At 29.8% G+C, this 16,409-nt stretch overlaps 3 protein-coding genes and 1 long non-coding RNA gene across 7 annotated transcripts; 2 read left to right on the top strand and 2 right to left on the bottom strand.

Annotated features, from left to right (window-relative positions):
• The first annotated feature begins 346 nt into the window (after nt 1-346).
• On the top strand, nt 347-5,971 carry LOC113796444 (uncharacterized). Of its 2 annotated transcripts, XM_075822246.1 has the most exons (6): nt 347-850; nt 1,362-1,895; nt 1,951-3,447; nt 3,528-5,092; nt 5,151-5,402; nt 5,503-5,971. In XM_075822246.1, the coding sequence occupies exons 3-6, from the start codon at nt 2,160-2,162 to the stop codon at nt 5,761-5,763; spliced, it is 3,366 nt and encodes a 1,121-aa protein (XP_075678361.1). In that variant the 5' UTR covers nt 347-850; nt 1,362-1,895; nt 1,951-2,159; the 3' UTR covers nt 5,764-5,971. The 2 variants fall into 2 exon arrangements, with proteins under 2 accessions (XP_075678361.1, XP_075678360.1); XM_075822245.1 differs by having other exon boundaries at nt 1,362-3,447.
• A 1,451-nt stretch (nt 5,972-7,422) lies between these two features.
• Nucleotides 7,423-9,211, bottom strand: LOC142645620 (uncharacterized). Its single transcript, XR_012846706.1, has 3 exons — nt 8,752-9,211; nt 8,491-8,618; nt 7,423-8,424 (listed from the first exon to the last, which is right to left on the bottom strand). It is a non-coding gene; the product is annotated as an uncharacterized LOC142645620 (long non-coding RNA).
• On the top strand, nt 9,209-12,486 carry LOC113796439 (uncharacterized). Of its 3 annotated transcripts, none has more exons than XM_075822229.1 (7): nt 9,209-10,125; nt 10,256-10,380; nt 10,451-11,115; nt 11,249-11,313; nt 11,386-11,451; nt 11,528-11,566; nt 11,638-12,486. In XM_075822229.1, the coding sequence occupies exons 3-7, from the start codon at nt 10,871-10,873 to the stop codon at nt 11,727-11,729; spliced, it is 507 nt and encodes a 168-aa protein (XP_075678344.1). In that variant the 5' UTR covers nt 9,209-10,125; nt 10,256-10,380; nt 10,451-10,870; the 3' UTR covers nt 11,730-12,486. The 3 variants fall into 3 exon arrangements, with proteins under 3 accessions (XP_075678344.1, XP_075678345.1, XP_075678346.1); XM_075822230.1 differs by having other exon boundaries at nt 9,209-10,139; XM_075822231.1 differs by having other exon boundaries at nt 9,472-10,125; nt 10,451-11,064.
• Nucleotides 12,417-16,072, bottom strand: LOC113796438 (presequence protease, mitochondrial). Its single transcript, XM_027346712.2, has 3 exons — nt 15,133-16,072; nt 14,899-15,059; nt 12,417-14,825 (listed from the first exon to the last, which is right to left on the bottom strand). Exons 1-3 carry the CDS (start codon nt 15,883-15,885, stop codon nt 12,509-12,511), a joined length of 3,231 nt encoding a protein of 1,076 aa, XP_027202513.2. The 5' UTR covers nt 15,886-16,072; the 3' UTR covers nt 12,417-12,508.
• Nucleotides 16,073-16,409: the final 337 nt, after the last annotated feature.

Genomic DNA, 16,409 nt, shown 5'->3' with positions numbered 1-16,409 from the left:
TAGGTTGATGATTTTTTTTTTGTTTTTTTTATTCTTGTTGTCTTTATACGATAAAAGAATTATGAATGAAAAAAAAATCTTCTTTTTTTACTATTAGCATTAATGGAGGGTAGTGGTAACAAAACAAAAACAAGGTGGTGGCGCCAAGCGCCAACAAAACGAAAAATTGGGCGCCTTTCATTTCCCCTTATTATTATTATTATGATGATCATCATTACGCAAAAAAAAGCTTTTGTGCATGTCTATATATGAATGGTTAGTTTGTTTTGTTTTGCTTTGTATATCGCATATATTTTATATAGACGATCCAAACAAACAAACGATCATTACCATTATGTTGAGAACAAGAAAAAAATAATGTTTCTCTTCATTTTCACCTATTTTCTCTCTTTTTCTCTCACATTTTTTTTTATTTTCACATCACATAAACTCAATATATTATGAATTATTCGATGAAATGTGATACGCAATATTTGAAATATGGAATCTCTATATAGACGAAAAAAATGTAACAAAAACGATTTTCTTCTGTGTTTGAATTCATTCGTTAATCTAACCTAACCTAATTGAACCAAAAAACAGGACGATTCCATCATTGTTTTGATTTGTTTTTGTTGTGTCTATGTGTGTGCTGTGTGATGTGTTTATGTTTCTGGAACTACACTCTGTATATAAACATCATGGTTATATAGATTCTTACCAATCATTTGATGTTTGTTTGTTTGTTTGTTTATGATTGATTTTCGCATAATAAAAATCTTCATCTCATTCCCAAATGATTCCACGTTGTCAGAAGACAGAAGAAAAGAAATTGAAATTCCTGTAAACAATTTTGTTTTCAAATGAAAAGGTATGACATTTTCTCTTTGTTTTTTTTTCAAATTACAAGGTGACAAGGCGACAATCAATCAATCAATCAATCGATTTTCAATCAGTATTTTGATTTGATATTTTGATCAAAAAATGATAAAACAAAATTCATTCGAACAACAACTGTTTGTTTGTTTGTCACATAAAAATGTGTAGGTGTCGAATATAGAATAACGAATGTTGTTGTTGTTGTTGTTACTCAAACGACAAAAACAAAAAAATCTTTCTTTTGAATTGCTTTGATGAATGAGAATTCATATCTTTTTTCGTTGTTTTGCCTATGATTTGATGGTGATGGTATAAATAAATCAAACAGGCTAAAATTATCCGGAAAAACAAACGTTATTTTAAGGAAACATTATCGCTTATTTCATATAGAATCTTTTGCCAAAAAAAATCTTTTTCCTATAATCTCTCTTTGTTCGATGACCCCTTTTTTTTGTGATTTGAAGAATTTTTTTAAGAAAATTTTCTTTTCTGATTTTTTCCAGATAAAATTATCATTTTTCTGATTCAATTTTTCTTTCAAAGAATCGAACAAAATTGATCTTCGACAACAAAATCAACAACGACAAAAAAGTGAATCGAAAAGATTTTTTCAAACAAAAGTTTTTAATCATTCGAGAAAAAAATCATGTGAAGATCATTATCGTCATTCACCGAATCACCAAAAGTGCCTTAAAAATTCACCAAAATCATTATCGAAATCACCGAAACGATCAAAATCATCGCCCATAAAAGACCAAAAATCAAAAAATGAAAGAAAATTTTATCGAAATTTACGTGAAAAAATATTTTTGAAAAGAAAAAATTCCCGAAAACATCAATCATCGACATCAACAAATCGAATCGAATGTGAATCAACAACCAAAACAACCAAAACAAAACAAAATCTAAAGTTTAACAATTTTGACCATGGTGATGATGATGAGTTTATTGAAATCAACATTATCGCTGATGATGATCGACGATTAGATTTGGATTCAGAAACCACAACAACAACAGCGACCATACAAACTTATCAGGTTAAATTTGTTCCAGAAATTTCAGAATTAATCGAAGTAATTTTATCATCTTCAGAAGATTCAGATGATGATGACATTGATGTTCATTTTGAATTGAATAGTGGAAAAAGATTTCGAAAATTTTTCCGAAATTTTATAACCCGAACTAATCGATGGAAACGACGTTCGAAAATAGCAACAACAACAACAACGTTTAACGATAATAATAACAAAGTGAGTGTAAAAAGAAAACTCAATACAAGTGATGATGATCATAATGGAACAATGTCTCGAATGAAACCACCATCAACATATACTATTAATAATTCATCAACAAATAATCCATCCACATTATCAACAAATTTTCATCATAATCAACAACAACAACAGAATAAAGACGCTGGTGATAATAATGATGGTAATAAAGAAACCAACAATAAATTGATCAACAATAGTCGTGATCGATCATCGTCGTCGACAACAATAACCAGTAAATTATTACCACCAACACAAATTCAACCCAAATCATCATCATTATTTCGTGGATTACGTTCACGTATACCACCACCACCACCACAATCATCATCATTATCATCGACATCTAAATCAACCGGTAATGTTAATCTAAGTCAACCTACAAGGCAGAATAATTCTTCAAATATCGGTGCAATATCCAATAATAAAAATATTGGAAATGGTAAATCAAAATCATCATTAAATCATAATGATATTGGTTTGTTGAATAAACCAACAAAATCAGTACCATCATTAGCTTCATCATCATCATCATTATCATCATCATCTTGTTCATCATTGAATCGTGGTGAAAAAAATCAACTAAATAAAACAAAATCAACACAAAAATCATTGAAAATTTTGAACAAAAAATTCGAACAACAACAACAGGCTCATCAGCGTAAATCATCATCATCATCAAATTTATTGGCTCAATCATCGGATTTTCCGCTTGATCATATTAAATCTGGTCCAGCTTTACCACCAAAACCATTGTTAAAAGATTCCAATTCAGCAACAACAACAACAACACAAACGAAAACATTATTAATATCACCAATTCGAACACAACAGGCACAGATTATTTCGATGGTTTCTAATTCTACTGTTGGTGGTACCGTACAACAGCAAAGTCAAAATAGCAAAATAGCGGAAACTTCGAAAATACAAACTTTGATTAATAAACCGGATCTGAATTGTATTGGTATTCCAACAACAACAACAACCGCAAAACCATTGATTTATACGAATCGACAACAACAACGTTTAAATTTTCTTTATGGTAATGTAAATATGCAACAACAACAACAACAACAACAATCGCCGGTTTCGGTAAATAAATCAACAAATATGTCACAACAACAATCGCTACCTCGTTTAACGTTGGGAAGAACGAATAATCAGCCACAACAACAACAACAATCATGTTATCGTCGACCATTACCATCGACAAATATCAATTCAATCAAAACAAACAATCCTAATCCTAATCATCATCATATTACTAATCCAGTACAATTTCATGGTATACATGGCCGAATTAAATCGAATTATAATTGTAAGTTTGATTTTCGATTTGTTTTGGACACCAATTTTTGATGTTTACCTTTTTTTCCAAACTAACTTTTTAACCTTTAGCTCAAATTCCATCAAAACAAATAGAAATGATTGGTGGATCATCAGCTATATTAACATCAGCGACTACTACTTTATCATCGAATCATTATTTTAATCCATATAGCCGTTATCAATATCAACATCCATTAAATGTTCGAAATAATGTTAATAATAATAAACAACAATTTCAACAACAATTATCATCAATAATGAATAATAATAATGTTTCTTCTTCAAATCATATATATCGTGCTGTACCAACAACCATTACATCATCATCATCATTATCATCATCGAATATTCCACAATCCAAAGAACAAGATTCTACGAATAACCGGAAAACATTGGAAGATTTTTATGTTTCGAAAAATAATCATCATTTACCATCATCATCGCCATTATCGTCTAAAAATTCAACAGCAACGAAACGTCCTGTGGTTGATTATAATAATCAATCGGAAAAATCTATGGACAATTTTGATTTATCCGAACATGGAACATTTTCCGGTTGTTCTTCATCCATTTCAATGGCTGATGATGATTTTGATGGTGATGTTGATGATTTTGATGATGTCAATGGTGGTGGTTTAAGTTCCGAATCCAGTAATAATATTATTGATAATAAACTTGGCAAATTAATGTCAACAAACAATGATAATTGTATTCGATCATCAACAAAATCAATCATAACACAACCATTATCATCTACATCAATATGTTCAACAGCTAGTACATCGGCTGCATCTAGTTTTGTATATGATGGTCATAATCATAATCATAATCATCATTATCGAACACGTAATGGATCAACATCAACATCATCATGTTCGAATCGTGATTTATTTTTAATTGATGATGAAATTGCTGATCAACCTGAATTGCTCATTTCTGGTGGAACGAACAATGGTTCGAATGTTAATGTTGAAATAGCCCGACAACAACGAACAATAAATGTTTCACAAATATCAAAAGAATCGATTGAAAAAGATTGGCCAATGTCACCGACAAAAACATTAACACCAACAACAACATCAAATTCAACAAATACAAATAATTCTGGTTCATCATTAGAATTGACAACAATATCATCGAATATTATTGATGATTTTTCTTTATCGGAACAACAATCACCAACAACAACGATGAATAATAAACAAAAATCAATCAATAGTCCTACCAATACAACAACATCATCATATGATTCAATGTTACAATCATTGAATAATGAATTGGAAAATTTAATTTTACAAACAACACAGATTGATTCATCAACTTCAACAACAGCGAAACAACAAGCAAATTCATTAGATTCGAATGAAATTGATAGTTCCGATACGAATATATCTAGTCAAAATATAAAACGTATAGCATCATCTAAATTACGTAAACGTCATTCGTATACATCATCAACAAACACATCAAATCTTAACAATAAAGTTCCTGTATTTAGACGACCAAGACCATTATCGTTTGTTGAAAAAGATGATGGTTCATTTGGTTTAGATCAACCATCATTACGAGCGGTTGCACAGGATTTAATCGGTATAAAAACATTATTATTTCGTTTACAAAATGTATTACAAAATGTAAGTTTTTTGTTGAATTTGTTCTGAATTTGAATTGGATTTTTTTTCAAATCTGCAGAGTGAAACACAGAATCCATTTGAAAATCATCATCATCATCATCATTTAAATCATCGATATTCATTTGATTCGTCGAATAATTCGACAAAATCATTGACACCAGTATCATCGTCTGGCAATGATCATTCATCATTTGATGAATCAGTACAATTATTACGTGAAGAAAATTTTGATCTACGACAACATTGTCAAATGTTGGAACAAAAATTAACGGAAAAAGATTCAACTATTCGACTATTACAACAACAAATGGTTAGTATGGTTGGATGTGAAACAAAAAAGATCACATGTGTGAAATTTTTTACTTTTTTTTCTGATAAAAACTTTATCGATGTTTTTTTTCTATTTACAGTCTAAATATACGATGACCAACTTTAGCAACAACAACAACAACCATCCGCATCATCATTCACAACGTCAAATAACAACAACAACGATAGAAAATGGTTGCCAATTCGGTGAAGATTTACATAATAATAATATGTATTTGATGAAAAAAAATCATCAACAATTGTCAAATTCAACAACAACAACAACAACGAATAATGATTACTCAATTAATAAACAGATGATGATGATGATGATGATAAATTCATCTACACAAACTGAATGAATTGTGTTTGTGTTTGTGTTTTAATCATTATCGTAAAAAGTTTAAATATCTGACGACAACATGTGAATTTTATAAACCGAAATGGTGACAATTTGAAAACGAAATAAAAAACATCGGCAAATAAATCAAACCCACCGCGGTACACTGTTAAAATAGTCGATAAGCGGATGATATTCGAAAAATACTCAATTGTGTTAAAATAGTTTTTTAGAAAAAAAATCGAACGTTATCAAAAAAAAAAATATATTTCAACTGTGATCTGATCTGATCTGATAATAATCCTAAATAAACAAATGATCAGCCAGAATTCAAAATTGTAATTTTTTTTTCTATAAAAAACATTTAAAATAAATCTAATTAATGTGGGAAATGAATAAAGAAAAAATGAAGAAATCAAAATTCCATTTGAATCGGAAATGAACAAAAAAAAAATCTTTTTTTTTTCTTCCAAAATCCTACACAACAAAGGACAATAATGTCTATTTGAGATTTGATGATTGTGTTTTTTTTGTGGGCAAAAAAAAAATGCAAGAAATGAAAAAGTTTGTATTTTTTCGACTTTTGACTTTTTTTTGATTTCATTGGTTTGTATCATCCGTTTCAATTCGTTGATGATGATGATGATAATGATGACAATGATGATGATGATGGTGGTGGATCAATGGAATGATCAAATAGAATGTTGTCGGTGTGTGTTTGTTGTTTGGAAAATCATCATCATCATCATTTTTTTATGTAATGACATAAATTTTGTTGTTGTTGTTGTTGTTGAACACATTCAATGTGAAAAGGACAACAACAACAACAACAACACAATTGATAATCATATCTTCTTTTTTTTCGTTTTTTATGGATTAGATTTTTTGTTGTTGTTGTTGATTGACTTCCGGAACAAGACATTGAATTCTCTCTCTCTCTCTCTCTCTCTCTCTCTCTCTCTCTCTCTCTCTCTCTCTCTTCGGGGCAAAAAAATTGATAACCCAAAATGTTGATTGGTGAATATCATCAACATTGTTCCATTGAACAAACTTTTTTTTCAGGAAAAAATGTTTTTTTTTGTTGTCGTTGAAATTTGATTGTTTCAAATGAATAACCGATGATGTTGTTCCGAAAATTAAAAAAAAAAGTATGGACCAAATCATCATCATCATCGGGGATGTTCAAGTTTAACAATTGTCAAATTAATTAATTTCATTTAATGATTATTTTGATTGTTTTGACTAATTAATTTGAATTTGTTAAACACAAAAAAAACAAACAAACAAAACAAAAAACAATGATGGTCCCTTTTCAAACTAACTTTATGGACGGACGGAAGAGAGAGAGAGGCAATCATCATTTGGATATTTTTTATTTTTATTTTTATTTTTTTTTTTGTTTCAAAAATTTTCCATTTTTCTACCAAACAAACAATCGGAAACTGAGGTTTTTCGTTTGTTTCTTCTTCCAAAAAGAAATTTATTTATTTGGGAAAACATAAAAATCATAAATTCGATCGGGAAAAGTTAGAAAGCAACAACAAACGGAACAATATTGATGATGTTCATACATTTTTTGAATGATGAATGAATGAATGATTGTGATGTGCTGATGATGATGATTTTTTTTCCACAATAAAATAACAATGTTTTTCATCATCATCATCATCATCGATGACAAGGATGTGTAAAATTTCTTTTCGTTGTTTTTTTTATATTCCACCTTTATTGGAAAAATTATCATTTTCGTTTCTCACTATAGTCATATATTGTATGTTCTCCAATATGGCCAATTGTCAATATGATTAACCGGCCGACCAACCAACCGATGATGATCAATATGATTCAATAGAAATTAGAGTTAAAATCAAATCAAATCAATCAATCAATCAATCAATCAATCAATTAATCGAATGAGAAAACAATGGAACAAAAAAAAGACCATCTTATGTAATCAATATTGATATGAAAATGATGACCATAATGAAAAAAGTTTAGGAGAAAAAAACACACACGTGACACACAAAGATGAAAACTTTTGATTTTTGATGATAAATTCCACTTATAAACCACAATGAAAGATAATTAGAATAAATTATTCTAATTATAATTAATTTACAGTGTGATAATTTCATAATCATTATCATCCAAAAACAAAACATGGCTAAATGGTCTTGTGGTCACCACAATTATCATCATTTTCACCAATTAATCTTGATTCTTGATAAAGAATTTTTTCAAATAAATCAATCGATCAAAAAAAAAAAATATCCATGAAAATCCAAATCCAAGTTTGAATAATGACGAAAAAATACAAAACGATAAAACGTGACTACCGGGTCTTTATGAAAAAAAAATTTGTAAAATTTTCCATTATCATCATTTTTTTGATATGATGATGGTGAATTGTCTTTTCTTCTGTTGTTTGTTTCGGTAACATCTTCAATATTCATCATTATCATCATCAACATTCAATGATATCATTGGGGAATAACAGAAAAAATTTTTTTGGGAAAGATTTACAAGTTGAAACATTCACAATTTCGAATTTTGGAAAACGAAATCTGTTTATATTCAAATTTCTTCTTCTTCATTTTCTTCGTTTTATTTAATTATCATTCATTCATCATATCACTGCCATCATAATCATCATCATTTTCTTCGACGTTTTCGTCTTCTTGACCTGTGTGAAGAGAGAGATAACAAAATGAAACCCAACCGAAAAAACAATGAAAAAAATGAATTTTACTTGCTGCTGCTGATAATCAAATGATTAAATTATTCATTCATTCATTCACAACCTGTTTTGTTTTTCCCCAAATCTTTTTTCTATTCGAGTTTGTAAAATACTTCCCCCTTTTTTTTCTATACGAGATGCTGAATGCAAAAAACAATAAAAAAGAAATTTTTTAATTAGAATCTGTGGAAACAAAAACAAAACAACAGTAATTTTGTTAATTAGATGTGAAAATTTTTTTCGTTGTAATTCTTTTCAACAAAAATCTCTTACTTTCAATTTTTCTTTGAGCAAGATCATGGCCTCACTTTAAATGAATAAAAATTATCCTATATTACACAACAACGAATACAAACGATGATTATGATGATGATGATGATGAACATCATGGAATCATCATCATTGTTTGTCGGACTTGAATTGGATGATGATTATGATGATGATGATCAGATTTTTTTTTTTGAAGAAAAAAAAAGCGGAAACGAAAAAAATCAACAAGATAAAAAAACATTCGAATGAATTACTCGAACGAACGAATGATGATGATTATTTTGACTGATCGAATCATCGAGGTCGAAATATAATCTCCCCTTTGTTGTTGTTGTTGTTGTTCGAAATTCATTCGAATGAATATATTGGCTACTGGGCAACGACGGATGATTTTTTTTTCTTTTCTTTTTTTCTTTTTTTTCCCCGTTTTTTGTAAATCCGATTGGTTTGAATTGATTCTAATTGGTCAAAATTGAAGATTGAAGATTGAAGAAAGAAAATGAATGAAAGTTCAACTCAATTTAACTATACTGGTCATTTGTTACGGCTGAAATATCATGGATATTGGTCATCATCATCAAATAAGTTGTTGTTGTTGTTGTTGAAGATCATCATTCGAAAAAGAAAAAAAACATTCGATTGTTTGAAGAATATGATGATTACTCGTGAAACGAAGCGAAATGACAAAGACGAATCATCAAAAAAATGATGTCTGATGTATTATCATCATCATCGTCTTCGATATGATAATCAAAGAAATTTTTTTTTCATTTCATTTTTGACATTTGATTGCATTTGTTGATTCCATCACCACCATCATCATCACCGCCAATCATAATCATAATCATCACCGGAAAATACATTCAAACGCTTGTTTTGTTTTGTTTTGTGATGATTTGGAAGATAGGAAGATATTTTATCCATTGTCTTTGCCTTTGATGTATTTGGTGATTGGATGAATGTTTTTTTAAAACGAAATCCGAAAAAAAATCAAAAATTTTGTTGACAAAAAAGATGACCAAACGAAGATTCGATCCATTATCCATCGCCATCACCATCTTTTTAATCAACTTTGAAAAAAGAAAAAAAAAGAAAATTCTTCATTCATCGAAAATCCACTAATGATGTATGTGTATATCCTGCTTGTAAATAAATATTATTACAATGTAACCAATCATAATCATCACCCTCAATTCCATTATCATGGTATACCATCATCATCATCATCTTTTATTTCAAATGAACAACAACAACAGAAACATATCCATCTTTTTTGTTCCTATCTTTTATCGACCAACAAAACTGATTATTTGTCAGCCAAGTCAACCAGTCAGCCAGTCAGTCAAATGAATATAATATCCTCTCATCACATATAAGGTAAAAATGAAAAGGTACATTTCCTGTGTGTGGATGTCAATCCAATGATTGTTGTTGTTGTTGTTTAGCAAATTCACATAATTTTCTACTTTTTTTTATTGTTGTTGACGGACCATAAATATCCATATAGCCACCATCATCATCATCATCATCATCATCGGTAATCATCAACAACATCAAATCATGACCATAATTCATAATAGAAAATTCATTCATTTTTTTGTATTTGTTTTCGGGAAACAAAAATGAGAGAATGTATGTATGTTTTTATATTTCTTGCGCGGGTTTTTACGCACAAAAACTTTCTCTTTTTTTTTCTCAACAGCAACAATAACCGAAAGATATGATGATAGAATCATTGAAAAAAAATGAAGAGCCGAAAAATGAATGAACAAACGATACGATACGATATATGACAAACAAGATTTAATGTTTTTCTTTATTATCATATATATAATTCATTGAATTGTATGAAAAATAAAATGTTTCAACGGATCATCTCTTCTGTATGAAAATTCCTTTCTTCCTTCCTTCCTTCCGTAGACCATCATCATCATAATGGATTGAATTGTCTCTTCTTGATCGTCGTCGTCGTCAACGAACAATCAACGATCATCATCGGGTATAAAAAGTCATCACAATCATTTCGATTTCATATCATTCAAAGTTGTTTCTCAATCTCAGTGTGATCAACAACAACTTAAATAAAAACTGATCGACCAACGATAACTAATAAATTTTCGACATGAAGCTGAAATTTTTAGCAATATCATCACTGATATTGGTTATCACTTTGATTGTAAATCTATCCGAAGTTGATGCCGGTAAAATGAAAAAAATGATGAAAGATATGATGATGATGGGTATGATGGGCGGTAAAAAGAAGATCATCATTCCGATTCCAATACCAATGAAAATGGGCGGTGGATCTAAGTGTGTGTATGTACCACAACCCTATCCTGTTATCAAATATGTCGAAAAACCTGTTTAGTAAGTTTATGTTAATGAACATTATCTAACTAACAAATATTCTTTTTTTTTGGAAATTTTTCTATTCAATCCTGCCCGAATATATTCCTTAATTTCCCAAAAACCTTTTCTTTTTTTATCCAAAAATTTTTAGCATGAAAAGTGGCGGTTATGGTGGCGGAGGAGGTGGATATGGAGGCGGTGGCGGTATGATGATGGGTAAGCATTAATTTGATTGATTTTTGATTGGTAAACGTTTGGTCTCAAATTCGAATGCTATTTGTGAACTAGGCGGTTACGGAGGCGGCGGAGGTGGTGGCTATGGAGGCGGCGGCGGCGGTGGCGGCGGATATGGCGGTAAATAATCTAAAAGTGATGTGATTTTTCTTCTAAAACATTTTCTCAACATATTTATTTTGGTTATATTTAATAGGTGGTGGTGGTGGTGGCTATGGAGGCGGCGGCGGAGGCGGTAAGAATAATTTGATATATTTGGAAAAAAATTCATAATATTCAATCGATTATCTTTTAAAATAAATTTAGGCTACGGTGGAGGTGGTGGTGACGATTATGGTGGCGGCGGTGGTGGTGGTGGCGATTATGGTGGGGGTGGAGGCGGCGGCGGTGGTTACTAAAAAAACCGCAGGAAAATAATCCGCACAATATAATTTATAACCTGATTAATACGTTACACGTGTATATATAAAACCCCCCAAAATCGCTAATTTAATGTTTCATAATTTTGCCATTTCTTGATGAGAACCGATCGATCATCATTGATCATCTTATCGCCATCAATCAACATTTCATAACATAATTATCATCCACAATCATTCATTCATTCATTCAACATTCATTTTGTCCTATCGTCGTCATTATTAATCGTCATTCATTCTCGTGTGTTGTACATCATCATCATCATTATTGTCAGCCTCAACCTTTTTTAAAATTTTTTTTAGTCATTCCGTCAAACGCCATTCATTCATTCATTCATCACCACATACATCACATTACGTCTTGTTCGTCCATTTTTTTATTTGTGAAAATTGTTTCCCCCTATCTTGATTTTGACCTCCCCCCACATTCACAATCATTTTGGTTTCATTCGACTGTATTCCACACAACTATATTATTTCCCCCCTAATCAAACACTGATTGATTGAACGTAATCAATCCTTTTGACTCCCCCTATTTGATTTACCTGATCGGCAAAAAAACAAAAACAAAATTTTTATCATTATTGTTGAATTAAAGAATTTCTGGCTGGTTACAGAAATCTTTATTCAATTTTCAAATGTAATGATTTTTTTTAAATTGTTCAATCAATTCAAACTAAATTTATTTCTTTTCAATCAAACGAAAATTCCGATTAAAATTATTTACAAATCATGATTCTTTTTTTATTCACTTTCATTCATTCACCTGATGCAATTCTTATTTTCCATTGTTTATCATTCGAACTAGTTTCATTGGATTTTGGACCCAATACAACAACTTTACTATCGGATAAATTCTTTCCAATCAGATATTTTTCAGCAACTTCTTGTATATCTTGCCTAGTAACATCTAATAAACGATAACGATATTCTTGTCGCAGTTGATCAGTTATACCTGTTAAAAATTGTTCAATTCCTTGTTCACCAGGTGGAATTGGTTGATCAATTGATTGAAATATTTGTAATTTTGCTTCATCAATTTCATTATCATCAAAATTTTTTGATCGTATTAACCATTCACCCGTTTGTTCGAATGCGTTTATTGTTTCATTGATATGTGGATCACGATATGAATAAAATTGAAACATACCACCATTATCTAACCGAGAACCACCACCATATGCACCACCTTTTTCACGTATTTCTTTATGTAAAAATTTCATTGATACTAAACTTGATGCAATACGTAATTTTGCATGATCATTATGTGTATATGGTATACAATATAATGAACGACCTAAATAATTTGTTGAAAATGGAAATATAAAATGTTCATTCATTGAATTGGATTGTATTGTTGGCATAACAAAATCAATTGCTTTTGGTTCATCATTGTTCATTGTTGTTGTTGATGATGATTTGTTTGCTGTCGATGAATGTTCAAATGAATTAATAAATTTTTCCAATATTTGTAATGATGTTCGCATTGTTACTGCTTCAGCATTTATTGCACATCTTATCGAATCAGATTGAAAACAAATCCCGGCAATTTGTTCTAAATGTTTAATAATTTCACGAACTTTATCTTGACTTGCAGCCATTAAACGAAAATAAGCTAATGATGATATACCATTGGTTAATTCACGAAATTTATATGCACCACCAAAAAAAGATGATGCACGACGCATTGCATATTGATGTCCTTGATGTGGTACACCTTGTGCCAATTCAGCTGAACATATTCGTATTAATTGCATCAAATGATCTGGATCATCATTAAATCGTATACCATTAAATATTTCGGTCCATAATTCAAACATTTGTTCAAGATTACGTTCCAAACAATAAGAACCAAGATAAATACCAGTTTCAAATTGATCAAATGTTTTTGGATTATCGGCAATATGTACCAATGATGTTAATCCACCTGTATGCATTTGTATTTTTTGATCTAATTGTTTTCGATCCAATCTACCTGCACCAAGTTTACATAATACCTGTGCAAACAATGGTAAATATGGTACCAATTTTTTCGGGAAAATTTCCGGTTTCAATTGTATAACCGTATTAAAATAAACAATACCATTTGTTGGTTGTGTACTATATTGAATAGGAATCATTCCTATTCGTATGTTTTCTAAATTTGTTTTCAAAATTGTACGATTAATATCCTGTATAGTTAATGTTGGTAATATGCTAACATCTTCTTGTTGATTTTGTAATTTTAATAATTCTTGACTATTTTTTAATATTTCTTCATGATCTTTGTTTGATAATTGTGAAATTTTCATATTCAATATTGATTGTTCATGATTTTGTAGTTGATTTTCATAATCCGGATCAGGACTCATTTCAATCAATAATCGATGTTTATTATCTAAAAAATATTGTTTAATTTTTTTCTGTAAATATTTTGAATCTGATTGAAGATTTTCTTTAAACTGTTCAACTTGTTTGTTAATATTAAGACATTCAATTGGATCAACATCATGTATCCATGAACTATTAATATACATTAACAGACCTAAACCAAAATTTGATCCTTGATGTTTAGTACTCAATTCAATACGATGTAATATTGCATCGATACGTTCCTGTGGAAAACCATCCGTATAAGCATCCATTAATGCCATATCAATAGCTTTCATAACTGTATTACATTGATCTTCAGATATACCTTGTAAACCAATAGAAAATAATGATTGTTTAGTAAAATTATGATAACCAGAAAATGGTGAATAATCTGAACCAAGACCTGAATCGATTAATGCTTGATAAAATGGTGAATTTGGTCCATCCATTAACAGTGTACACAATATTGATAATGTAAAATTTTCCTGTATATCTTGTAATGATTTTAACATCCAAGCAACACTTGCTGTTGTTTGACGATCTGGAAACGGTGCTAAAGGGTCATTTTGACAACGTAGTTTAACACGTTGATATTGCAGCCATGAATTTTGTTCCGGTATACGAGATTGTTCTTTTAATGATTCATTTGAATCAAATTGTTCAATTACTTTACCAATTGCTTGTAAATGTTTTTCTAATGGAAAATTTCCATATGTAAAAAATCTTCAAGTGAAAAGAAAAAAAAACCAAATTAAATTAAATTCAGTTAACCCAGTTAATATTAAGATTTACGTACCTTGCATTCGAAGGATGATAATGACGACTATGAAATTGTTTAAGCTGTTCATAGGTTAAATCCGGTATTGATAATGGATCACCACCAGATTCATTACGATAAGTATTATCAGGAAATAATTTATTTATCATTTGACGTGTATAAATCGATGATGGACTTGACTAAAGTGAAAAAAAAATCCAAAATAATTTGCTGAAAATGTAACGCAAACAACAAAAACAGATTAATACTTACAAAAACACCTTTCATTTCATTGAAAACAACACCTTTAAATATTAATGATGATTTATCATCATTAACATTTGAATATTCTAAACGCCAACCTTCTTGTAGAAAATCTAAATATCTTAAACGTGGATAAAATACAGCATCCAAATAGATTGACATTAGATTATAAAAATCTTTTTGATTTTGTGTTGAAAATGGATACATTGTATAATCACAACCGGTAAATGCATTCATAAATGTTGATAATGAACGTTGTAACATTTTCATAAATGGATCACGTACTGGATAACGTTTTGAACCACAAAGGGCTAAATGTTCTAAAATATGTGCAACACCTGTTGAATCATCGGGTGTTGTACGAAATGTAACACCAAAAACATTATTTGAATCATCACGTTCAATATGTAAATGTTCGGCACCATTTTTTTCATAAATCAATCGATATGCTGTTAAACATAATTCGGGTACTGATCGTATTGATTCTACTCGATATCCATGTAAACGTTGACCAATTTGAAATTTTTGTTGTTGTTGTTGATCTGTGATATTACCAGCCGAACATGATGATGATACATTTTGAATCAATAAATTTGCCGGAATCGATGATGATTGAATATTTCTTATTGGCAAAAATGAAAAGATTGTTTGTCTGTTTGTTGATTGTAAAGCTGAAAGTTTTTTATAATGAAATTGATATTTTTGATTATTATTGAATCGTGAAAGAGAAAATGATTTCGATAAATTTCGTATTCGATACATTTTTTTGTTGTTGAAAAATTGGAAATTTTTTTTCAGAAAAAACCAAAAAACCACCGCAGAACCAAAAAATTCTTAGAAGAATCACATGTGACGATAATTAATTGTTAAACATTTACGATAGATGGTGCAACGAGTTCATCTTTTTTTTAATGAATATTTTCTGCTGGCCTTCATTTCATTTTAATCGTGTCATTCAAGCATTAATTCACTGCATTCAGTAACAATCATATGTTTTTTGTTCATCCCTCACATTTGATGATGATCTTGTTGATAACGAAGATTGTTTTCGGAAAATACTTTCTATAATTAATCAATTTTGGAAAGAAAAAATCAAAGTGAATAAATTTCCAATGAATTTTTCTTATGTGTGTTTTCAAATCGAATGACATCTAATTGATTGAATTTTTTTTCTTTGTTTTTATCATTTGAAAAACGAGAAAAAAGGAAAAAAGAGAAAACTTATCGACAACAGGAATCCAACTCGATGATCATTTTTATTAATTGAGAAAAAAAAGGCATGTTTA

The sequence above is a fragment of the Dermatophagoides pteronyssinus genome, unplaced genomic scaffold, assembly GCF_027571235.1.
Source record: "Dermatophagoides pteronyssinus isolate colony J.1.1.1.1 unplaced genomic scaffold, Derpt_VIB-CSIC_2022.12 sq0016, whole genome shotgun sequence".
Classification (NCBI taxonomy): domain Eukaryota; kingdom Metazoa; phylum Arthropoda; class Arachnida; order Sarcoptiformes; family Pyroglyphidae; genus Dermatophagoides; species Dermatophagoides pteronyssinus.
Note: the sequence above shows the minus strand (reverse complement) of the source record. Positions and strands in the feature narration are given on the sequence as shown.